Raw genomic sequence first — 24,093 nt, 5'->3', positions numbered from 1 at the left:
ATTTAAAGCCCAGCCCGGGGCTTCCTGTTCTTAGGTTATCTCAGGCTGGGGCATTGCTGCAGACCACACAGGCACATGCCGAAATAATTTTTACTGGTTCCGCAATATAACGTGCAGCACATGGGGCCCGGAGCCATGCTGTGCTGACAGGCTGCCTCAGCACGCCACCACGCCACGGGGCTGCCAGTGCACGGGGCTGCGTGGGGCTGGGCGTGGGCATGCAGGGAGGGTGCGCGTCGGGATGCAGGGGGGACATGCATTGGGATGAAGCGGGGATGTGCATCGGGATGCAGAAAGATGTGCATTAGGATGCACTGGGGACGTGCATTCGGGTGCGGGAGGATGGGCACTGGGATGCAGTGAGGACGTGCAGGCTTTGTAACCTTGTCCTGCAGAGGACCAAGGGTTTCCAGGCTGCTGGAGGCCAGGGAGCCAGGAACCTGCAGGACTCCTCACCTGGTTTTCTGTCCCCAGGTCATGAACCCGCTGCCTGAGGGCTGGGAGGAGCAAAGAAACCAAAGAACCTTTGCCCCAGACAGACGGCCCCATTAACCCACATCCATGTAGGGACAGGACCGGGCACTGCGGCACTGGGGGGGTGCCAGGGACAGAACAGGGACCCGAGCACGGGACGAGCAGAAAGTGCCTCCCAGGGCGCTAGCCCTGCCTTGCTGGCACCCCGGGCTGTGGGGTCTTTGTGGGGAAACCCAGGGCCCCAGTGCCCACCGCCGGCCCCGGCGTGGAGCTTGCTGTGGGGGCAGAGCCGGGGGGCCCTGGGGGTGGGCCCCATGTCACCTGTGCCTTGGGACGAGGGCCGCGTGCTGCTGGCAGGGAGACGTCCCCGTCCCCACCGCGCTGCCCCCGTTAATCATCACGTCGAGTAATTGGGTGAGGGACCGAGCGGGCCCGCAGGTGTGGTGAGAGCGGGGGGCCCCACGGCCGTGGGCCGGTGCAGAAAGCTTTCAACTGGAATAGGGTTACCGGCAGGCAGCCCAGCAATGCCAGGGATGCGAGGAATCCCCTACCTGCTTCAAAAGGATGCATTCTTTATCGGCTAATTAAAAAAAGGGCAGTGGGGGGGTGGGGGGGTGGGGACCGGTGTGCACCTGCTTGGGCAAACACCCAGCCAAGGCGGGGGGCGAGGGAGTAGGATGGGAGAGACCCAGAGCAGAGAGCACCCACACTTTGGATTTATCGGCAGGATTTGTTGTTAAACCATAGGGATGCCTCCTGTGGGCACTGTGTCCAGCTGGCACATCTCCCTGGCCATTGTTTCCTCTTTCTCAGGTGTTGTTAAGAAGAGGGAAGGATGTTTTAAAATCTGGGTTTGGGTCAGAACTGCTTCGGCAGCAAATCAGTCTCAGTAGTATTGATCTGGGCAAATTTTCCTGTAGAAAAGAGGAAATTGTTCTCAGAGCTGGTAGGAGGTGAATGAACCTCACTTGGGCATTCGTTGATCCTGCTGAATCCTGCCCTTGCCTTCCCACAAAACACAGGGGGAAAGAGCATCCCTGAGCCCTCCACCCCTCTGCTGAATCTGGATTAAATTGGCTGGTGGCTTCAAAAGTTACAGGGCTGGACAGAGATACCCACACATATCGTGACTGTATAAACCTCGTTTTCATCGGAAACCAAGCCAGAAAAGAGAGAAAGAAAGAAAGAGAGGAAGAAAGAGAGAAAGAAAGAAGGAAGGAAAGAAGGAAAGGAGAAAAAAGGGTGACATGTAGTGGAAACGAGCCATCCGTAAGCTGTCAGAGCAGTTTGTACACACAGCACAGCACTGATTTAATGAGATCATTTCACACCTTTAATTAAATAGGTGCAAATGGGACCGGAGGAGCTAGGGATGGAGGATCCCAGTGGAGGACAAGGGCTGGTGGCTGTGGTGGGTCTGGGGAAGGGGATGGATCCCTCACCGGGTGTGCAGGAGGAACCACGGCAGGGTGGCTTGGTGCAGGTCCTGCGGCCGTGCCTCCGCACCGGCGGGGACGGGCTGTGAGCAGCGAGGGCAGGCGCTGTCCCCAAACCCTGCGGGAGCCTGGTGGCACCTGGCCAGGCCGGGGCTGGGACCTGGTCCCACCTGCGGAGCCCCAGGAGGGGACCCTGGGCGCTGGGAGGGGGCGGAGGGAGGAGCCCCAGCCTGGTGCCCGAGCTGGGGATTTGGGCAGCCGTGGAAATGCAGCTGGAGAGGTGGCTGGCTCTCGCTGTACATCCCCTCTGAAATGTGGCTGGGGTTTCCTGGGGGTCCCCGTAGGCCTCCTGCCCCACACCCAGAGGGATACCAGCAGCAGGGCTGGGGGCTGTCTCTGTAACACCCGCAGCTCTGAGGGACTTTCCTGCTGGCCACAGCGCCCAGCACAGTGCCCGCATCAGGTAAGTGGGGGCTTGCCCCATGGGTCACATCCTGCACCATGGCCCAGCCCCTACCCGTGGCCAACCCTTGCAGGGGGCACAGATAGATGCATAGGCAGCAATGTGTGGCACTTGGGGATGGCTCCTGGAGCCCTTTTCTCCCAGAGCAGTGGGTCCCGATGTAGCCCCTGTGCCTGGGGCTGACACAGCACCGTGTGCCTGCTGCTCTGCACTGCCCCGCTCCTGGCCCTGCCGGCGTGTGGGGATGGCACCATCCCACCGGCCGCTGGGGACAGGAGCTGGGGACAGACAGATACCCCCTGAGCTTCTGCCCCTGTGCTTCTTTCCTCGCTCTCGGCTCAGCCTCCCCTCCGCTCTCCGCCTGGCTCTGCGTGGCCCCGTGCCAGCTGAAAATTAATGTCCCCTCCCCGGGGACATCTCTCGTGCTGGCACAGCCCCGCTGGCCATGGCTGCTGGCAGGGCTGGGACCCAGGCAGCAGGGAGGGCAGGGGGGCAGGGGGCCCGAGAAGCCCCCCCTAGGAACCCTGCACACCCTGCACTCCCTAGGAAGTCCCTAGGGCCCAAGAAGCCCCCTGCACACCCTATCAGGAGAGGTGCCTCGCTCCGCGCTGCCCAGGGGCAGGACGGCAGCACGGCCCTGGCCATGGGCACACCGTGACCCCCCCCCCATCCCGCCCCTGCTGTGGGACCTGGAGCTGAGCCTTGGCAGCGGCCCCGAGCAGCCAGGCAGGGACAGATGGCTCTCGGGCATGCGGGGAAGGGTGTGCGAGCAGGGTGTGTGTGGCACCCTGATGCTCTTTTGGTACCCGCCTTTCCTCGCCGGGGCAGCGTGGCTCCTGGCTTTCCATCACCTCCTGCCATGCCAGGGGACGTGGGCTGTCACTGCCGCCCCGGTCCTCATTGCTGCTGGCAGCAGGGCTGGCCGCCTGTCCCCATCAGTGCTCCCCGGGGACAACATACTGCTGCTGCTTGTGCCAGCAATGACAAGGCTCTGCCACCAGCCACCACCCCGTGTGTGCAAACACACGCAGCTATGTCCCTGAGGCCAGCACGCCAGTTCCATCCCAGGAACACCTGCTCGTTCCCTGCCAACACAGCACATGCGCTGGCGGTCTTGGGGCCACCCGGGACTGGGCTGGCAAGTGGCTGGGGACAGCTCTTCCCCAGCTGAGTCTGCGAAGCCACCAGGTGGACAAGAAGCAGTGCCGGTGGCGTGGCCGTACTTCTGAGCCATCCCCTCCTGCCACCCTGCTTCAGGTGACAAGTCCTAAAGGGACATTTCAGGGCGAGGGCATAGGGACCTCAGCTGTTTCTCCAAGAAGAGCCTGAAGCCGAGTACAGAACCTGGCCAGATTTTGCGGTGTGTTCAGTGGTGTGCAAGCAGCTTACGTGTCCCTTGCTCTGTAGCAAGGGCTTTTAATTTAGCATGCCTGTATGCTGGAGCTGGGGACATAATGCTGGGGGAAGAAGCCAGGTTTGGCTAAAACGCCCGTCCTTGGGGACCCCTGTGTCGGTGGCGGCGTGGCACAGGCTGGCAGCCAGCCCCACGCCCCCTGCCCATCCCTTGCAGGGATCGCCGTGACATCTTCAGATTTTCCGGCAACAACGTGAGAAGCTGAGCTGCCCCCGAGGAGAAAGCAGGGGCGGGGGGAGCAGTAGGAAGAGGGAGGGGGCGCTTCCCCTCCTAATTTCAATAAACTAAATGAAAGGGGTGGAAAATTGGTATTTCATGCAAAACTTGGCAAAGGTTAAACCACTTCCAGATGCTGTCTCAGAAGGTTTTGCTCCAACCTGATCTGTTGCAGATAAAGTTGTAGACGCCCCTGCCAGATATTGTATTACATGCCAGTGGAGTTTCCAAGCGGTGCTGTGATCCAGTCGGCATTTTGGGCTACGTTGTCCTATAAATGGAACAGGAAGAGCCCAGCAATATCTCCACGGCCAAAAGCCTGGCCTGGGGCTATGCTGAGCATCCCTCGGGGGCCTGCGGGGCAGTGTGGTGGCCACGCAGGGGCAGCTTGGTTGTGGCCCCAGAGTAGGGGACCAGGCACAGGACAGCTGCTGTTGGATTTTAAGGTTGGGGAAACTGAGGCACGGCCAGGTCAAGACTGGAGAGGGGGCTGCCAGCCCCACCGGGCCACCTCTCTGCTCCTCTCCTAGCTGTGCTGGGGAAAGGAGCCTCTGAGGCCAGCACCGGGCTGGCACACCTGCCCATCGCTAGCGTTCCTGCCCCCTGAGTCTGCTTCCTGCCCCCCCTGCCTGCCTTTCGCCCCCGCTGCCTTTCGGCCTCTGCTTGTTTTCTTAGAAGGCGGCTCCTGCACTCAACGAGCCCAACAATTTCCTGCCCGGGCGAGCGCATTCCTCTCCCCCAGTGCAGGTCCCTCCCGCCGCTTCCCCACCTTGGGGCTGGATGCTGCCGCCAGAGCAGCCTGGCCCTGTGTCCTCCCCTGCCCTCCCGCTGCCCTGCCTCAGTTTCCCCAGCTGGTGCCCCTTGCTGCTTTTGGGTACCGTGGGGATGCAGAATCCTGTGGACTGTGTCAGCCTCCTGGGGAATTGGGGTGCGCCAGGAGGTGCCCCGTCCCCCGTGGCAGTGCCGGAGGGGAAGGGATGGCTGAGTGCCACTGGGAGCTGGGGACCAGAAGTCCAGCCCCAGCGTTGGCTCAGGGCACTCTGTGGCTGGGAGTTGCAGCAGTGCTGGTGGCACCAGGACGTTTCCAGGCTCTCCGATGGCAGAGCACCCTTGGTGTCCCCCTGCCCGTGGCGCTGGAGGGTGAACCGGCGAGCAGGATGGAGCCGACAGCAGCGACAAGGCGATCCCTGAGGCATGCTCCTGCCCTGACCGGTGACACCTTTCCACTGCATGAGCCGGGAAAATACTGGAGGAATGGTGGGAAGGTCACCCAGCGCAGCCAGGGTGGCACTGGGGACACCCAGCATAGCAGGGTGCCACCACCTCAGGGCACCGAGCCTTGGCACCCATGTGGGGCTGGTACTGCTGGGGGTCCTGGGGCAGAGCCTGTTGGGTGCCCCCAGGAAGCCACCGCCAGGTGCCCGGTGGCCCAGGGGAGCAGGCAGCATGCCTGGGGGCCCTGATGGCTGGGGCTGGGGCTGGAGGGGTTTGGGGCACGGGTGCACGCAGGGGCCGGATGCGCCCTTCCCTCTGTGCACTGCCAGCGCAATACCCACCCATGGCCCGAAAAGAAAGAAAAGCCCCAGCCCGCCTGTCAGGAAACCTCAAATCAGGGCCAATGTTTTCAAAAGTTTTTTTTTTTTTTTTCCTCCTCTCTCTTTTAACACATCTGCCAATATAATCTGACCTTTTCCAAATAAATAAAGCCCGCGCGCTCCAGCTTTGATCCCGCGCTCCAAATTTTCTATTTACTTAATTGGCCCATCCAAGGTCTGAGCGAGCCGCGGGCCGGCAGCTGCCGCCGCCGCATTCCTGGGGGCTTATCGCCCCCCGCTCACCTGGTTGTCATTACAGCGGGGCCGGCTGCGCCCCCGCCACGGCCACCGCGGCCCTGCCCCAGCCACCCTGGGGGCTCCCAGGGACCCTCCCCGCTTGTGGGGTGCCCATACTGGGCACTGCCCCCGTTCCCCTGTCCCTGGGGCCCTGCTGGCCCCTTCTCCATTGAGGGTGGGGGCTTTCGGGGGCAGCGCAGGGAGGGATGCTCCTCTGATGACCGGAGCCTGATGCAGTGCACTGAGGTGCTTCTGTCTCCATGCAGTTCACAGCGTGGTGATCCTCCCTTTGGCAGGGACTGTAAATGTCTCCCCCCGGTAGCAGGAGGGAGTGCAGAGCTCCGTGCCATGCGGGTGCCCAGAAGAGGCCACTCCTGAGCAGTGGCCATCCCTTCTCCGACGAAGAACCGCATGGCAGTGGGGACCAGGCCGTCACGTGCAGCCCCCCACTGGGCAGCCAGGGCGGCTGTGGGTCCACAGGGAGCACCCCTGGGAAGTCGCTGAGGCTGGCAGAGCTGGGGGGCTGGATGGTGCCAGGGGACTCTCCCAGGAATGGGTTTTCCCCTTGACCTTCTGCTACACTGCAATGCCAGGGCAGACGAGGCTGCTAGACCCCAAGAGTGGGAAGCGTGGGGTAGCTCCTGTGTCTTCCGCTGTTATTTTTTGGTCCAGGAAAAGTAAAGATGGAAGGGCTGAAGGCAGACCCAGACATATTTCTTGCTCCTGTGTTTTTCCTCCACATACTGGCCAAGCTTGTTCCTGCTCTGAAGAGGCAGAGGCCGCTCTTTCTGCCTTTGGTTTCTCAGCTTCTCCAGGCGCTAAGCACAGGCTGTGAGCACAGGCTGAGCCTTGGGAGCACGCAGCGAGCACTCAGGGGCTGTCAGCGGGAGGGACTGGGCTGTGCTGTGCTGCTGCTTCCTCGTGCACTCCTTCACCCCTCGACATCCCCAGCTCACCTCTGGCAGATCTGGTTCTGCTTTTTCACATCGTGCCTCGTAATTTATAAGCTGGGGCAGCTGGTGGACAGAAGGAATGCTTTGCTCCTGAGCAGCCGTGGGATGGCACTGCCAGACACCCCATCTCGGTGACGGATGGGGACCATGGCACAGGGCGATGGGCTGTGCCCAAGGCCCTGCAGAGGAGCAGCAGGGCTCTGGGGCACCGGCTGATGGCTGCCTCCAGCCCTCCAGTGTCACCGCCACCACCAGAACCTGCCGGGGATTCACAGCGCTTGGAGCACACCCAGTGCGAGGGGACGTCACCCACCGCTGGCTTTCCCTGACATGCTTCCTTTTTCTCCACACCCGTTCCCCTCCTGCCCAACCACCTCTGGAACTGGGATGAGTCCTCGCAGCCCGCTCGCACCGCTCCCAGTGGCTCCCTGGGTGACGAGGGTGATTCGATATGAGTGACCTGTCCAAGAGCTCCGTTCTGCAGGGAGGGGAGGCATGCCTGTGGCTCCCTGACGTCCACCTGGCCAGATGGGTTCACCTGGGGACTGAGAAAGCTCTGTGCTGTCCTTGCCGAGCCAGGCCTGCTGCCAGAGATCTCGGATGGCTTTGCTGTCCCAGCTCTCCTGCTGCAGCTGCGTTCTCAGCTCTGTGAAACCTCCCTGGCTGCCTCCTGCGTTGTCTGGCTCTGCCTCGGCCACCCCAGGCATGCACCGTGAGCTCACCCAGCCCCTGCGGATCCCTCTGCCTGGCAGGCTGCTTGCGTCCCAGTGACCATCTCAGCCTGGCAATGCCTCCTGGTGACACCCAGCAAGGCCCCAAGAAACCTCCCCTTCCTCCAGAAGGATGCCGTGGGCAGCACCAGGAGGCAGTGGGGAGGGAAGGGAAGGTGGTGTCGGGTGGGATTTCCACGTCTAACATGCTGACATTTCTCAAGTAGAAGCCAGTCACTCAACATCTGGCCGAGAATATTGCATCTTGCTTAAGAGCAACTCCAGATGTTCCCGAGACCTTTTTTTCATTATTTTATTTCTTTCTTTCATTCTTTTCTTCTCTCCTCCCCCCCCCCAACCCTTCCCAGCCACTCTTGACTCACTAAATCAAGGGAGACAGGCTTTTAACTCTCTGGAAAGAAATAAAGGACTCAATGGTGAGATGAAACGAATTCTCTAGAACCGTGTGAGCAGATGTGTGCTGGGGGAGGGCGAGGGGGGGGCAAGGTAAGGGAGATCAGGAGAGAGAGGGACACGTGCACGTGGCATTCTCTTTAGCATGAGGTGTCCCAGCTGGGGACAAACCCACAGTCTGATGGCCAGAGGGATGTGCAGCCTGCTCTGAATGTGCTGGGCTGGTAAAGGCAGGACTTGTGGCTGGAGGGAAATGGGGAAGAGACCAGTTCCTGTTTGGCGGGGTGGAATGATGATCTCTCCAGTGTAATTGGGTCCAGTTCTTACCGCCTGGAAGTGGCTTGGAGCCGAGGAGGTCAAGAGAAGGATGAGTCTGGTATGTCGATGACGCTCATCCAAAGAGGTGATTTATCATCTCTGATGGGAAGGGGAGAAGGAGCAGCCAAACAGCAAGAAACTGGGGAAAAGAGAAAGTGTGGTGGGAGGAGGGGAGAGGTCAGAGGTGAGAGAGATGAGTAAGAGAAAGGTGGAGGAGGGTGGTGGGAACGTGGAAGGAAGACCCAGAGATACAGAGACATCTGTACATTTTTCTGTCGTGTTTCTTGACTCCTGTTGAGAATCTGTCCTGGTTGGCCCCACAGCATCGGTACCGACCACGTGTTGTACAGGAAACAGTCTCAGATGCCTCTGATGTCCTAGACCTGCTCCATCTCTTCAGGTGGAGAACCACTAGCGTGGTGCCTGTTTGCCATTATCCATGCTATCCCCTCCCGAGCCGTCAGTCCTGGCTCCATCCGTTTGTCAGAGCTGCCTTGCCGAGGTTTGAGTGCTCCCAGGCTCTACCAAGCTCACCCCTTCCCTGTGGGGCTTTGTACTCTCCTTACAAAAAGACAGGAGGCTTAAACCATTGACTTTCTTCTCTTCCTACATCTGCAAAGTTACCCTGACAAAAGGAGTTGTGGGGGGAGCACAAGATGATCTCACCTTGCTGCCTCTCCCCTTCCCTCAGAATTAACGAACCAAGCTGTTGGATGAGCACTGCTGGCAGCCAAGAGAAGCGATGGCATTCACCTCGTGGAGGCTGGAAACCAACCCAGGCGAGCTCATCTCAGAGAAACGCCCCACGAGGAGGGAGTTAGGATGTCAGAACCCAGCTCCACATCACTGAACCAATGCCAAAACCCAACGCTGACCCAGGAGCAACCAAGGTCCAAGCACCTCTAAAGCAGCGCTCAGTACCTGGAGCCGACCTGCTCATACCGATGTCTCTGTGAGGCTTTGTGAGGCTGATTCTTTGCCTGGTGAAGGTCAAACTACCAAGCATGAGGAGTGGTTCCTCTTGCTTAGGCTCCCTCATGGCTATGATACAAAGGCTTCTGGTTTTTGGGGAGTTGATGCTCACCATAGCCTGGCAGCCGGGTCTCCGAGAGGTCTGAGGGCTGGCGTCCTGGAAATGAGAACACACACACACAGCTGTGAGGAGAGTTTTCACTGTGCTGTGCACGCTCGAGCCTCATGAAAACCCTCAGAGACCTTCTGCCTGGTGTTAAGAACTTCTCAGAAAATGATAGACAAGGTCCCTTTGGGTCTAAAGAAATGAAAGCCAATGCCCAGCTAGCAAAGAGCTGATAACACAGTTGTGCGGAATAGCTGGGTTTGTTCCTGAATTAAGTCTGGAGCTCCTCAGCGTCCAGCCCAGCGATGGCCCCGGGTGGGCTCACGGGGTCCTGGTGCTGGCTCTGCTGCAGGTGGTCTGCGGCTGCTGGGGATGTGGCTCTGAGCACTTCCAGGCTTCCTGCCCTGGACCGGGGGTCTTGGCTCTTGGCTCCTGGCTCTGGAGAACGAGGCTGAGAGGCCATCCTGGCTCTCAGAAGGACCCGCGCTCCGAAATTTTCCAAACAAATCACTTGGATTATTTCTAACTGACGTTTTTTGGAGGGCTTTTCCTCCTGCCGGAAGGGAACGACTTGATTTACTCATTTTTCAAAAATTCCTGGGGAAGTTCTAACCTGACCACTCCGTGGAAAGCTTCCCCCAGCTGAAAGCAGCACCCACGTTGCTGTAAGCGCTCCCCCAGGACTACGACCCCAAATCCACCCTACGTGCCCCGGCTGCTTGGGGGAACGCACCTTGACGGGAGGAACTGGGCTGCCAGAGCTGAAACCCAGCTGTGGGCTGGTCCCAGGGGGTGGCAGTGATGGGGACAGCCCGGGGACAGCCGTGCCATGGCCCTGCTGTTGGTGCCATGCTGGTTGGAGCTCGGACGGGGATGCAGAGGGCTGGCACCTGTCAGCTCACTGGGACAGCGCTGCCCGCAGGGGACCAGGCAGATGTCACCTCTCTGTGAAATTCAGGTGGAAAATATATATTTTCCAACCATTACACTTCACAAAAGGAGCTGTTCATCTACTTAAAATATAGGTGACAAGTACAAAAGGCATTTGGCATTGTAAAGCAGGCCAAATCTTCAGGAGATTGAAGATATATGGTATGCAACCGAGTCCCAGCTTCAATCTGCTTCTACGCTGTAAATTCCAATTACATCATGCCGCCTTGTTTAAATACCGTGAAACCTGGCTCATGCCCTAAGTATGTTTTATATATTGCCACATCCATTTGAAATAGATGGGCAATGTGTTTTACGGCACATGTGCAAATATCTCCGTATTTTTCCATCTGGGGGTTTATGGGATCTTTCAGAAAATTAATAATGGGGCTCGGAGGAAATGTTCGACTCGGAGGCAGTAGCGGAGATTTACGGCCTTCCTGGTGGATGCCAGGGAAAAGTCTGAGAGCACCCGGAGCAGACAAAGGCCCGCGGTTTCGCCAGGCGCTCCCTAAGAGCTAATTTGGCTTAACGGACGGAGGAGCTGGGGAATTTCCCCGTGTGATCCAGCAGGTTGCTGGAGAGGGAGTTCTTGGGAGGCACAGAGTGCTGGAGCAGGGCCGGGGGTGGGAGGCAGGGACCCAGCCCTCAGCCCCACGGCACAGCCGTGCACTGGGGCAGGGGATAGCACACGGCTGGGCTCCGTGCTGCTCCCGAGAAGGGCTCCATGGGCAGGAACCCACCCCAGGCACCCCACAGCCCTGCGGGGACCCCCCCAGACTCCCCAGGATGCTGCACGTGCTGGTCTGAAACCCCAGCTTTCCTCCAAGCACCCTTCTTCCAGCCTCCCCGGCACCAGCCACGCTCTGGGAGTGCTGCACCTCCCCAGCCCTCGCGATAAACAAAAGCCGATTATTTCCCCTTGCGTGGGTCCTCTGCGGGGGAAGCAGTGGGTGGTGTTTATTTTGACAGCAGAGAGGCCTGTTCCCCAAGCTTTCTGGGTAGTGCGCGCTGTCCAAGATGAAAACATCGGCCGTTTATTTGAGTCTCGCGCTGGCTGTGTAAATAGAGGACTCGCTTCGGCAGATGCCGGCTGGCGGCTCTGCGGAGCGGGGCTGCTCCTCGCGTCCCCTGGGCAAGCAGGGCCACCCGGCCCTATGCCCCACGGACACGGGCAGAGAGAGCTGGGGACGGCTGTGGCCGTGCTGTAGGGTCAGAGCTGTGTGGGGCGAGGGGTGAGGAACATCCCGCTTCCAACATCCCGGAGCTGGCAGAGCAGGGAGCAGCCCACCGGTCTGCCTGCACCCACGCAGCCCTCGCTGGGGTGGCCCTGTCCCTGGGGACCACAGGGACTGCTCGTCTCATTTGCCTCGTCCTCCCTACTGCAGCCGAGGTGGGAAGCCCCGGCAGGGGGGAGCTGGCGGGTTTCTCCAGATGGTGCCCCACTGACCCCAGCCGTTCCCCGTCTTTGGCTCTTCCTTAGAAAAACACAGCACAGGCCAGCTCATCGATTAATCGTTTCCTCATGTTCCCCCCGCACGGCTGCCGTGGGAAGCTGCCTCCCTGTGCCCGGCCTGGAGGGGGGCTCTCCCTTTTTGGGGTTTGCTTCCTGGGGCAGCTGCGCTGAACTGCACCCTAGGAAGGATGGCTTGGATGGACAAATTAGTGAACAGATGCATGAATGGCACGGTGATTAACTCCGATGGAATAAATGCCCTGAAAGCTTGTAAAAATGCCCCGTGGAGCACAGCACCTTTCTCATCGCTCGCCTCCCACTCTTTGCACTGCTGGCAGTGGCTGGAGCTGCTCGGAGCCGGGGCACATCCTGCCCTGGTCCCCACCAGCAGTGTGCAGACACCCAGAGGTGTGCTCAGGAGGCAAAATCGGGGAGGTCGACGAGGCTTGTGGAGGCCACAAAGCATCGAGTAAGATGCAGTGCTTGGTGAGGGGGGACAGACAAAGCGCTTAGTGCCAGGGGCAGGGTGGAGTGGACCCGCAGCACTGTGAGCCACGTGCACTTGTCGCGGTGCCACGGGAGCCCAGCCACCCCTGTGGGTGCTTCCCTTGTGCTCAAAAGGAGGCTGAGCAATGGCCTCACCCCTGCTCAGACACACAGCCCTGGACAGCCGGAGGCCGCCAAGCCTAGCGCTGAGCTGTGTGAGCAGCGACGGGAGATGCTCTGTGCGTGCATCCGTGCGTCCATCTGTCCGTCTGTCCACCGCGGCTGGGGCTCAGCTGCCAGCACTCACGCGATCTCTTGTGACTGGAGCTGGCTGGAGAATATGGAAAAAAAAAAAAAAAAAAAAAAGAGCATTGAATTTTCTTGTAGTATTCTCACATTTTGCTTCTTTCCTTGGCCAAATTCCGGGTTTCCATTAAAAAAATGTCCATCAGTGTTTTGAAATGAGAAAAATTTCAACCAGCTGCGAAATTCAGTCCCAGAGCAGGGGAAAACTTGCAGACTTGGCCTCTCCTGCAGACAGTTTGCCCCAGCTGACTGCAGCAGGCTGGGAGAAGCCCAGGTGTCTGCTTGAAGAAGTGCTCGTGAGAAAGGTGCTGGGCCACCTTGGCGCTGGCTGCATTTGCAGATCTTTTACTGAATTCATTTTTTTTCTTCAAGAGCTGTTTCAGAAAACACATATCTTCATTCTGGCGAGGCAGGTGCCCGCTGCAGTATCCCTCGCCCAGGCAAAGCAGGTGGCCACTGGCTCTGTCCAGCACGGTCTCCCCTGCTGCCACCCCAGTCCCCTGGCCCAAGTCACCTCCTTTTCCTGCCCCAGACGGAGCCACCCCAGCCCCGTCCTGCACCGATGCAGCTGGTGTGAGCCAGCCTGCCCTCGTAGCAGCACGGCTGGGGAGGCAGCTCCTCGCTTGACTGCTAATTACCCTTTTTCTTCCCCAACCTCCCCCCAAAAGCAGTTAATCCTACTGGAAATTTGGCTCGATTGTTCTTTGTTTTAACTGTGGCTCGGTTTAAATATTAACATCATGAACAGCAATGAAATAATTACATAAACCATTAATGATTATATAAAAACAATACCTAAATAAAATAAACAGCAAGCGATATCATTAGTATTCCCGCTTTCTTAAATTATGGCTCTTGGAGTAAAAGAGAGGAAGACGGAGCAGCATGCAAAGAGCTTTCCCAGCTGCTTCACCCCCAGAAATGCAAAGCCCTTCGGGTTTTGGGTAATTCCAGACGCTTGAGCTGCCAGAGAATTGGAGGGGGTGGTGGTGGGGGGGAGTTGGGGAGAGCCCCCTCCCTGCCCAGTGAACTCAGAGAGCAGGAATGCACTGTTTGGGGCTGCTGTCCCCTCTGGTGACCCAGTCCTGGTGACGTGGGGGAGCTTTTTGGGGTCACTTGTGCATATCGTGCCAGGAGACATTGGGCCTTGGTGCCCCACAGTGTGCCTGCTCCAGGGGCACACAAAGCAGGGACGAGGCTCCAGCAGCTCTTGAGGAACCCGGGGTTCAGCACAGCCCCGACCTGCAGGGCTGGTTTAGGGGCATAGGGACACCACAAACCCCTTGGCTCCACAGCTCCCACTGAGAAGGCGCAGAATTAGATGGTCGGTGCTTGTTAGACTGGTGTTATTAAAATAATAACAATAAAATAAAAAACAAACATGCGTATCTTGTGTATGTTACGTTATTGTCCATCGCATTTGCTGGGTTTTCTTTGTACATATTAAACACGGATTTCATAGGGGCCCCAGGTGGTTACCACACCACACATCTCAGCAGCCCCATAAGGCCAGCAGAGCCCCCCAAACCTGCACGGGGGTCTCAGAAGGACCCCATCAGCCTCCTGGATCTGCCCCATCCAGTCACGGGCTTAAATTATGAACCAGATGGAAATGGGGGACAAAAAGGTGCGTGGCCATGTCGGGGTTTACACACACACCCCAAAGCAGCCCTGGGCAGCGCTGCTGCTCCCCAAGCACCCGCTGGATCCTGACCTGGGGACACCTCCAGCCACAGCCGGTGCCTGGCTCCAGCGAACACCACCGGCAACGGTGGTGTTGGGCTGCATGGTGCAGGGCCAGCATGCAGAGCCCAGCAGGACACACACGAGCTACCCTGGCAGATTGTCCCATTTGGTCACCACTGGACATGGTGGATGAATCGAGGGAAGAGCTGGCTGGGAGGATAAATCCCAAACTGCAGCCACCAGAGCAAAATCCTCACTTTGTTTTGAGAACTGACTTTGTGGGAAGAAGAGTCAGGTGCCAAGGGAAGCCCTGGAGCCTCCTGCCCTGCTGGATGTGCAGAGTGGGTTTTGGGGAGCACGAGCACTTCATGTCTCTCCTGAGGGCTGTATGTACTCGGAGGATGCATGGCCACGGAAGAGAGGACCCAAGCAGTCCCCAGAGCACCCTAGGGTGATGCCAAGCCCTGGCCGGGTCTGTATGGGTGACCCTGACAGGAGTCCCACAATGCACAACCAGGGGTGCCTCTGCCCTGGCTCCTGAGCTAGGACAGCAGGGTGCACCAGCCAGGGCAGCAGCTCTGCTTCCAGGGCTCCTTGGTGCAAGCAGTACTGTGAGGAAGAGGAGGGCTGGGTGGCCCATGGAGTTCAAGGGACATCTTGTGGCAGACTGATTGTGTGGGACAACCAGAACAAGTGGTACCAGGGACAGGAGGGTCCCCTCAGCTCATCCAGAGCAGGGAAGGAGGCTCTGTGGCAGGAGCGTAGCACAGGGCCAGACCACGCAAGCCCAGGTGGTCCCACACACCCTCTGCCTCTCTGCTGTCCCACTTGTGGTTGTGCCCCGTGAGACTACCCCAGCATCCAGGGGGCCTGAAAGATGGCCCCACTGGGGGGAAAGCTGGTCCTGAGCATCTCTGAAAAGCCACTGTTAGCATCTCCAGCCGCTTCAACAAGTGCCTAAATCCTTACTCCCCAAACTCCCCTGTCTTGACTACCTCTGGTCTACGCCAGTCTCATCTGCTGCAGGCTCCAGCACTGCACATCATCTGTGGGACGGGGAGTTTGCTCAACATGCAATGGGCTCAGAAGCGTGAAACATCCTCCTAACACATTGGAATATTGCAGTGTGGGCTACAATACCTCACTGAGCCATTCAGTGTTCCTGAACAAGCAAGGCAAGGTCTGTAGTGAAATCAGTATCTATTGTCAGATCATCTATTATTTCCACGCATGTTTATTATGCCAAGACCACTACAACCTCGACATGGGAAGAAACTGATGTCTGTTTGAACTGGAGACTAATACAGTATGAAGAAGAAATAAAAGCTTATTGAGGTTGGACTGCAAAAGCTCTTCTCTCTTCCTGCTGCTCTGCCTCGCACACCTCCTCAGCCAGCCCTGGCCACAGCCTTGCTTCCCAGGAGAACACACAGTCAGGCCAGCCCTCGAGGATGCGCACCGAGGCTGGCAGTCACTTGGTGTCAGCTCAGCAGAAATGGGTGGAATTATCCCAGTTGGTACCGGCTCAGGACGTATGTCCACAGACCTGGGTGGTGTACGATACAGATGCTGGCTCTGGGCAGCCTGTCCTCTCTGCCCTGAGTCCTGCTGGCAGGGCAGGTGATGGGCAAGGGAGGAGAAGCTGAGCGTCTCCAGGTCTTTTGTTTTGGGTCACCTGGACTCTGCACCAGGAGAGGCAATGTCTGTGCCCTGCTCCCTGGTGAGCACAGCTATGTGGGACTTTTGCCACCAACCCTCTGACAGGGCTGGCTTGCCCCAGGGCACTGCAGATTTGCATCGGTCCTGCCCCAGGCGGCAGCACCGGTCCGTGTAAACCTGAGGTCCTGGAGAACCAGACCTTGAGAAAGGTCTTCCCAGTGAAGCTCCTGGGGCTGGCCTCTGCAGTGTGGGGCGGTCTCCACCCGTTCAGTCCATACATGCACCGGGATGATGGAGCAGTCTGACCTCCTAGTGCTACTGCGCAAGGAAAGGGGCATGGAGAGCTGGCGGCAGAGCGTTTCCAGCGAGCAAGGAAGAGGCAGGCCCTGGGCACCGGAGGAGGGAGAGCCACGAGCTCAGACAGCAACGCCTGTCAGAAGATTTTTTTCAAGGGAAAAAAGAGACTCGGACAGGAGAGCGAGGAACAGCATGCCCAGAGCAAGAAACCAACCTCTACCAAGCTCCTTCAGGCAACAGGCACCTGTGCGAACCCCCTCCGCTTTGCTCCTCATTAAAGGTTTGTCATTACTGCATTACTTTTAATACACTCTTAGAGAAGACCCACACACACACACCCACGCGTGCACACGCACACTCAAAGGGGACCGTTGCCAAAATATACACTATAGACAGAAGAGTCCGTTCACACTATATATATGTACAGAGTCTCTGAGTGCAGCCCGGCAGTGCGTAGCCAGGCTGGGGCTGGGGCTGGGGCACGGGGTGGGCAGGAAGCCCTCAGGGCTTCACGCACTTCCCTTTCTTCTCCCGTCGCTGCAGTTTCCGAAGGCGGCGGGTCCAGGCGTCCCGCCACTGGATGACCAGGCTGTTCTTGTCGGCCATCAGTCCCGGCCGGTCGGTGGAGTTTTCACTGATCCCCATGACCAGGTACTTCTTACTGATCTGGATCTTGGGGCACTTGCAGGACAGGTCCTTCAGGTGGATCCACAGGAAGTTGTCGCCGCGCTTGACCCGCTCGTCGCGGCACTTGTAGACAGAGAGGATGTTGATGGTGAACTTGGCCCAGTTGGCCACTGTCTCCATCTCCAAGATGTTCACTTGGACCACTGAGGGGAAAGAGGGAGAGGCAGGGTGACAGGGATGTGCCGCCTTGGGTGAGGGGGAGGCTGCCAACTCCTGACGGGAGCTGCCCGTCCCCTGGGGAGCAGGAGGGGGCCCTTACCGTAATCCTTCTTGCAGTACTTCTTCATGTTAATCTTGTAGTTCCCTTTGGCTGGTTTGCAGTAGGAGTCGCAGTCTGCAGAGGAGAAGCAGAGGGGTAAGTGTGAGGGTGTGCAGTGCAGCACCGTGCATGGGGTCCTGTCCCACCACGGAGGAAGAGGCCGTGGAGGTGACACGGCAGGAGCCAGCCTGGGGGGGGGTTCCCCAAGACTGTGAGCCAGGCCCGGGACTCTGCTAACAAGGGGGTCCCTGAGCCTCACTGCACCCCCACAGCTCACACGGACTGGGGAGGGCCCCGCTGAAGCCCCCAAACCGCAGCACTAAAGCCCCAGCAGCTGGGAAGTGAAACCACCTCGGGCAGGCAGTGTCCCCTTCTGTGCCAACAGTGCCGGCGTCCTGCAGGATAAATCAGCTCCGGGGTGGTGGGGGGAGTGTGGGAGGCAAGAGGGGGTGGAGGGACCCCAAGGCAACGTCTGACTGCAGACCAAGGGACAGCGCCTGGATCGTGATCCTCAGGGGCGATTCAGTGCTCAGGGGCCAGCACAGCTGGGAGTGTCCCCATGGGCAGCCCCCTCTGAGACCCGCTCTTGGTGGGGTTCCAAAGCCCCCAGAAGGATTTGGGGACAGGGGGAGCCAGCAGGCAAGGTCACTCCCTGCTGCCCTCAGACTGACGGAGCATGGCAGGGAAGGTCACCACGCCGTCCTCCTGTCCTCCCTGCATGCATAGGAGCAGAGAGCATCCCTCCCTCCCTGCAGCATCCCTTCCTGCTGCTCCCCAGGCTCCGGGAGAGGCTCATGTCCTCATGGAGGCTTTTTTTTTTTTTTTTTTTTCCTGTGCATTTCTAAAGGCCCCAGATTTGCATCTCAAGCAGAGGGAGGGCAGGCCAGGAATGCCTCTCTCCTTCTCCCCAAAGGCTTTGATCCAACAATCGCCCGAAGCAGCCCAGTTCTCCTCCTTTCTTTGCCCCTGCCATCTTCCTTTGAACATCTCAATTTGTCTCTTTCCAAATGGCATGTTTTTCTAAGCCCATCTTTCTTCCTTTCTCTCCCAGGTTCTCTGTCCGGCTTGGCAGAGCCGGCCCCAGCCCCGGGACGAGCGGGCAGCCTCTGAGCTCTCTTTGTCTGCGGGTTGCCACAGCGATGGCTCGGGATGGAGGCGGGGGACGGGGGGAAACAGCAGCACCCGGTGCCAAGGGCAGGAAGGGGGAAGAGGGAAGAAAAGAAGCCCAGAAGCACAAACTCGTCCCGAGCTCTGCTGCTCCCCTTTCTGCCCGGCTCTCTTTCAGTGGGGACTTTGTGCCATCCAGTCCAAATTTGTCAGTGGTAGAAGGGGCTCAGCACAGAGCTGATTCCTGGCAGAGGAGGGGTTCAGCCCTGCTTTTTGGCTCAGGCCCCACTGCCGAGCATGTCACCATGTCACCCCTGCTGCACCGCTCCGCTGCTGGGCTGGAACGGCCACCCTGTCCCTGTCCCTGTCCCTGTCCCTATCCCCGCCTCAGCAGGTTACTCCAATCCCCAGCACCATGGGCGCAGAGAACTGCCAGGATCACCTGCCCTCTAGAGCTGAGCCTTTCTGTACCAACATGACTTTTTAATGCCACAAGCTGTAAAGTCATCTGTGGGGGCAGAAAAGACGTTTTGTGGATTGGAGAGTGGTTTTTTTTTTTTTTTTTTTTTTTTTTTTTAAGAAATCAGAAGGGTTCCAAGGGAAAAGAGGGGGACATAAAAAAAAAAAAAAAGGAAGGAGGAGCAGCAGGAGTGATTAATAGCAGCATTCTTCTTGCAGCTCGACTGAGTGCCTGGGGTCGTGGCCGCATCCCTGCCCGCGAGCCCAGCGCAGGGACAGAGCTGAGGCCATGGGTGGCTGTGGGGACAGGCCCCAGGGGCACAGCATGCTGCGGCTGGTGGCACGCAGCATCTTCAGAGAGGGCCACGCTTTTAGGTGCCTCTGAAGAGAAAACCCCGCTGGGGCTGCTTTCAGCTCCTTGCAAATCTGGCTAGAGCTGCCTGAGCCAAGCTGCATTTTCGCAAGGACACGCAGGACCATATGGACTCGCAGTCCCCCCCGCTGCTGGAGACGGGGCTGGGAGCTGAGCCACGGCAGCAGCCAGCCAGCGCCACACAATGCAGGGCCAGGCGGCGAAAGCAGGCGGCCGCGGGGCACGGAAACCCCACTGGGTCCGGCCCCGGCCATGGCCCTTCCACGGGTCTGCAGCCGCTGGCTCCTAGGCAGAGGAGGGTGGCAGGAACCGGAGCAGCCGGCAGCATCCAGCAGCAGGATGGGTGCTGGATCGGTCCTGAGCCGAGCCCATGGGGTGATGATGCGCCGGGGGGAGCGATGGCGTGCTGGGAGGTGATGAGCTGCGGGACAGCCTTGGCCAACCTGCCAGACCCCCAGCCCTCCCCTGGCTCTGTGTGCAGGAACAAAGGAGAGGAATAAAAGAAGAAAAACAATAACTGCCCTGGGCTCCTGCTCATGATTAACATCATAAAACTGTGATTCTGAAGAGCCAGAAATGGTATGTGAAATTAACGATTTGGGATTTTTTGGGGACATTTAACCTCAGCTTTATGCTGAGGAACATTTCTCAAATATAAAACCAATTTCTTCTCAATTTATGTTAGAAACTTGGGAAAAAAACTAAGAAGACCAAGTAACTCGAGGCATTTACTGCCCTTCCTTGCCTCTGCACACAGGACTCCCTTACCACACGTGGGCTGAGTGCAGGGGACAGAAATGACAATGCCAGGGGTGCCGGGTAGGGTCTCAGCCCCATGCCTCTCACCTGGACAAGACCATGGACCACGGTGGGCCCCATCCTCCCATTCTCCATGGGGATACCCGCTACCAGGGCATGGGTTGCTGCTCTTCCCACTGCATGCTCTCCGTGATGGCAAAACTGCCAGGAGAACCTGCTATCAGAGGTTCTCCTGCTATCGCAGCTAGTGGAGAAGCTGCTTTCATGGGCACCTCCCTTGTCCCAGAGCATCCCTCACCTTCCCATCTCCCCTACAGCACTCCCTAGGTGGTGTTACACGTGCTACAAGGATGCAGAAAGATCCATTTTAACCCCAATAGCTGCCCTAAGCAGCCTAAGCAGCCAGACCTCCCCTCCCAGCCGTCCTCCTGCCCACCTCTCTGCCATGTCCAGGGCATGCGGAGGGGCCGGGGGTAGCAGAAGCTGTGAATGTGTACCCACCCCCCTTGAGATGCTGCTGCAGCCCTGGGACATGCCACTTCCCCATCGAGGTACCGCTGCAGCCCTGGGACAGCCCCCAGCCCCAGCTGGCAGGCATCGGCAATGTGACCCACATCCCATTCCGTCCCACGCCTGCGCGGGGGGAGCGCATGAGAGGCGGTGGGTTTGCACATCTGGTTTACTTCGCCTCGCCTTGAAAAAAGAAGGAATATTTTGTTTTAAGAGAGATGTAACTTAATTAGGTGTTACGGCTACAAATCTTTTACTGCTGACTTTGAATTCCTTTAAAGACCTGTTTTGCACTCCACTAGTTTTGTTAATTCTGCTAACAGGGAACAAGATTTTTTTTTCTTTTTTCACTAAGTGGAAAATATTTTAGAATAATAACAATAAAAATTACAAGAAATGGACGCAGGACGTTTTGCCGCAGAGCGAGTCTGCGCTAGGGCAGGGATCAAAGCCGGACCTCAGCGGCTGCGAGGGCCCGGGGAATGCGATGCAGGGGATGGGATGACAACGTCAACGCAAAGCCCAGATGTGAGCAGGACCAGCGCCCGGTGGGGGGGAAGCACCTGAGCAGCAGCAGCCCCAAACAATGCCCCCCTGTTCCTGCGGGCGGCCGCAGCCTGGCACACCTGCTGCTGAGCATGGGAGGGGAGCAGGCTCCGGGGCTCCCAGGGGGGCCAGAGCAGGGGGGTGCGGGCAGCGGGCAGGGTGCAGGGTGTTGGGTGCATTGCCCTGGCCAGCCCCTGGCTGTGTTTGATCCCCCCAAACAGGTCCTGCAGGACCCAGGCTGGGTCCCTGGAGAAGGCCAGGGGCTAAGTGAGCTACTTTGCATTAAAGATATTTGAGCTAGAAGGCAGAAATCTTAAAACAACAAAGCCACAGATAAAACTACAGGCTGTTTAACACAGAGCTGCTCCGCTAAAACAAAGTAAATACCAGGGTCGCTATCAAGTGGCATTTATTTTTATGCAGCTGAAAATATCAGACACAATTCTAAGAATATTCCTACTTATACAGCACTGGAGGGGAGTCACCTTGATTAACTCTGCTCTACGAGTCGCTCTGTTTGCAATAAAACTGTTCAAATCCCCTCCATTTTCCTTTTCCCAAAGCCCCTTCTCCAGTGTTCCCAGTTCCCAGTCAGGATCTCCATGGCCAAAAAACAAAACAAGCCAGAGAACAGCCTTGACTTCACTTCCTACCAACCTCCATGAAAAAAACAGAGGAAAGGAAAGAGAAATGCCTGTGCCCAGCCCCTGGCCTTTCTGTGGGGGTTGAGTGGAGAGGAGACCCCAAAGGTCCTGGGTGCACCTCCCGGTCCCTGCAGGAGCCAGGCACAGCCCTTGCGGTGCCAGCCCCACTGCCCGAGGAGCAGATATGCCAGGGTGATGGGGGGACAGCTGGGCTGTGCAGGGGGGTACTGGGGAAGGGGAGAAGACCCCATTATTCCATTGCCCTGCGAGCTGGGGGACCAGCTCAGGCCTGGACAGCTTCTCCATGCCTGGACAGAGCATGTCCCATGTCACCATGTCCCTGGGGAGACTCGGCAGTCCGTGCCCGGCATGGGGCTCCTGAGCCAGCCCACGGCCAATCCACGGGCTGGTGAGGGCAGAGAGGCCCTGACAGCTGCTCCCTGTGTTGGCATCCCTGCTTTCACAGCAGCACAGGACCACAGAATGGCCGAGGTGGGAAGGGACCTCTGAAGATCACCCAGTCCAACCCCCTGCCGAGCAGGATCACCTAGAGCATGTTGCGCAGGATCACATCCAGGTGGGTTTTGAATATCTCCAGAGAAGGAGACTGCACAACCTCTCTGGGCAACCTGTCCCAGTGCTCTTTCACCCTCCCAGTAAAGATGTGCGCTCATATTCAGATGGAACCTCCTGTGCTTCAGTTTGTGCCAGTTGCCTCTTGTCCTTTCACTGGGCACAACTGAAAAGAGACTGGTTCCATCCTCCTGACACCCTCCCCTCAGATATTTATACACACTGATGAGGTCTCCCCTCAGTCTTCTCTTTTCCAGGCTAAACAGGCCCAGTTCTCTCAGCCTGTCCTCATACGACAACTGCTCCAGTCCCCTAATCATCTTCGTAGCCCTTTCCCTTCCCAGAAGGGACACAGAAACCCCTTCCCTGAGAAAGCCCTGGAAGGTCAGTTGGTCCCTTTCTAGAAATACATATGATTTCCAATCAATTTTTTCACTAAAGGCAAGCCAGTGTCTGGCACAGCGGGTTTGGAGAGCTGTCTCGGCACTCTTCCTGGGTGTCTGGAGGGAGCAGAGGGGGATGTCCCTGGGAAGGGCTGAGGCCACGGGGTACAGAGCACTTACCCGCAGGTGCCTCTGTGCTGGTTACCAGGGAGGTTGGGTTGATGGCAGGGATCTCTGGAAGAGAAAAGGGGAAGATGTCTTAAAGAAAGGGGTCCCCAGCCCTAGGGGACTAGCCCAGGGCAGCTGCCCCCTCCCAGCCCAGCCTGGGGCAGCCCCTCTTGTCAGTGCCCTTGGGTGGGACCTGGCCTGCATGGGACCTTCCAGCCCTGGCCACCTTGCCGAGGGACTTTGGGTCTGTCTGGAGCCAGGGAGGGCTCTGGGGACGAAGCATAGGCAAGAGCCACCCACAAACATGGTGCAGAGGGGATTTGGTGGATCACCTCCGGGGAGCTCGCTAAGAGAGACAACGGATTGGGTGAGCCTGACCTGAATATCACAGGCCATAAAATACCCCTGGAGATACCCAAACCAAGCTTAATAAATTGGACAAACTGAGACACTGACACTACAACCCCAAGAGCCTTGAAATGCTGCTGTGGAGGGGACAGATAGTTTAAACCCTGCTGCCACCTCCAACAGTGCTAGTGGGTGCTGCAGGGAGGGACACTGTTCTTCTGGCCTTTGGGGTAGAAGCAGATCCACTGAAGAACAGCGCTTTTACGGTAGCTTCAGCGCACTCAGGACCTGACCATGCCCAGCTGTGTGTGCAGGTGGAAAGCACAAACCCCAGGGGCCCTCCAGAGCCCCCAGCTGGCAGGATGGATCCAGCCACCCTGCCTCGGCAGGCACCCTAGCCCATCGGGGGACTCACTGATGCAGGGGGCCACGGGCGAGCGGCTCTGCTGGAAGCCCTTGGCGCAGCGGTTGCAGGTGAGGCCGGTCACACCATCCTTGCACGGGCACTGCCCCGTCGTCTGGTTGCAGGTCTTGCCAGCGGCACCGACCGGGTGGCAGTCACAGGCTGGGTGGGAGAAGGAGGAGAGGCTATGGTTACACGGGAAGCAATGAGTGGCACAAGCCTAGGGCTCAACCGTGGTCCCCTTGGGCAGCCGCTGGGCTGCACTGGGCCCAAGCAGCCTCCCTGCCTCTGCTGTGCAGGGTGGGCAGGGGAACGGAGGCAGCACGGGGGAGCCCTGGGCTGGGAGGTGGTGGGAGGAGGGCAAGGTGTCCCCAGCTTGGCCTCCAGCCCGCATGGGACAGTGGTGCAGGGCCAAGCTGGGGGGAGCAGCCCACGGGGGTGAGGCCCTCCAAGCTGCTCCCCCATGGAGCTGAACCAGCTTGTAGGTTCTGCACAGCCTTGGGCCTTGTTTTGGTTCTAGGATGGTCTGAAGTGGGTCTTCTCAATGCTTCCCAAGCTCATGAGCCCCAACACCTGTCCTGTCTTCTGGAGGAGACCTTCCTGTTTGCTGGAGGACGCTGTCCCTATGACTTTCCACCACAGCCTCTCCAGGGGACAAGCCACACCTGACCTGGGTGGAAGTTTGTTTTCCACCCTCAGGATGGATCTGAGGTGGCTCACCATCACACCACAGGCTCGTAAGCTGG

General features: G+C 58.3%; 1 protein-coding gene across 1 annotated transcript in view; it reads right to left on the bottom strand.

Moving 5' to 3' along the window:
- Positions 1-16,528: 16,528 nt before the first annotated feature.
- The window catches only part of NTN3 (netrin 3), a 29,871-nt gene continuing 22,306 nt past the window's right edge, over positions 16,529-24,093 (bottom strand). The window contains exons 4-7 of the mRNA XM_040574337.1: positions 23,360-23,509; positions 22,609-22,662; positions 17,075-17,149; positions 16,529-16,958 (exon numbers count right to left, since the gene is read on the bottom strand). Of these exons, the coding sequence (XP_040430271.1) occupies positions 16,630-16,958; positions 17,075-17,149; positions 22,609-22,662; positions 23,360-23,509 (608 nt within the window). The 3' untranslated portion in view covers positions 16,529-16,629. The remainder of the gene's footprint in view (positions 16,959-17,074; positions 17,150-22,608; positions 22,663-23,359; positions 23,510-24,093) is intronic.

This window comes from Cygnus olor, chromosome 15 (assembly GCF_009769625.2).
Source record: "Cygnus olor isolate bCygOlo1 chromosome 15, bCygOlo1.pri.v2, whole genome shotgun sequence".
In the NCBI taxonomy this organism is placed as follows: domain Eukaryota; kingdom Metazoa; phylum Chordata; class Aves; order Anseriformes; family Anatidae; genus Cygnus; species Cygnus olor.
Note: the sequence above shows the minus strand (reverse complement) of the source record. Positions and strands in the feature narration are given on the sequence as shown.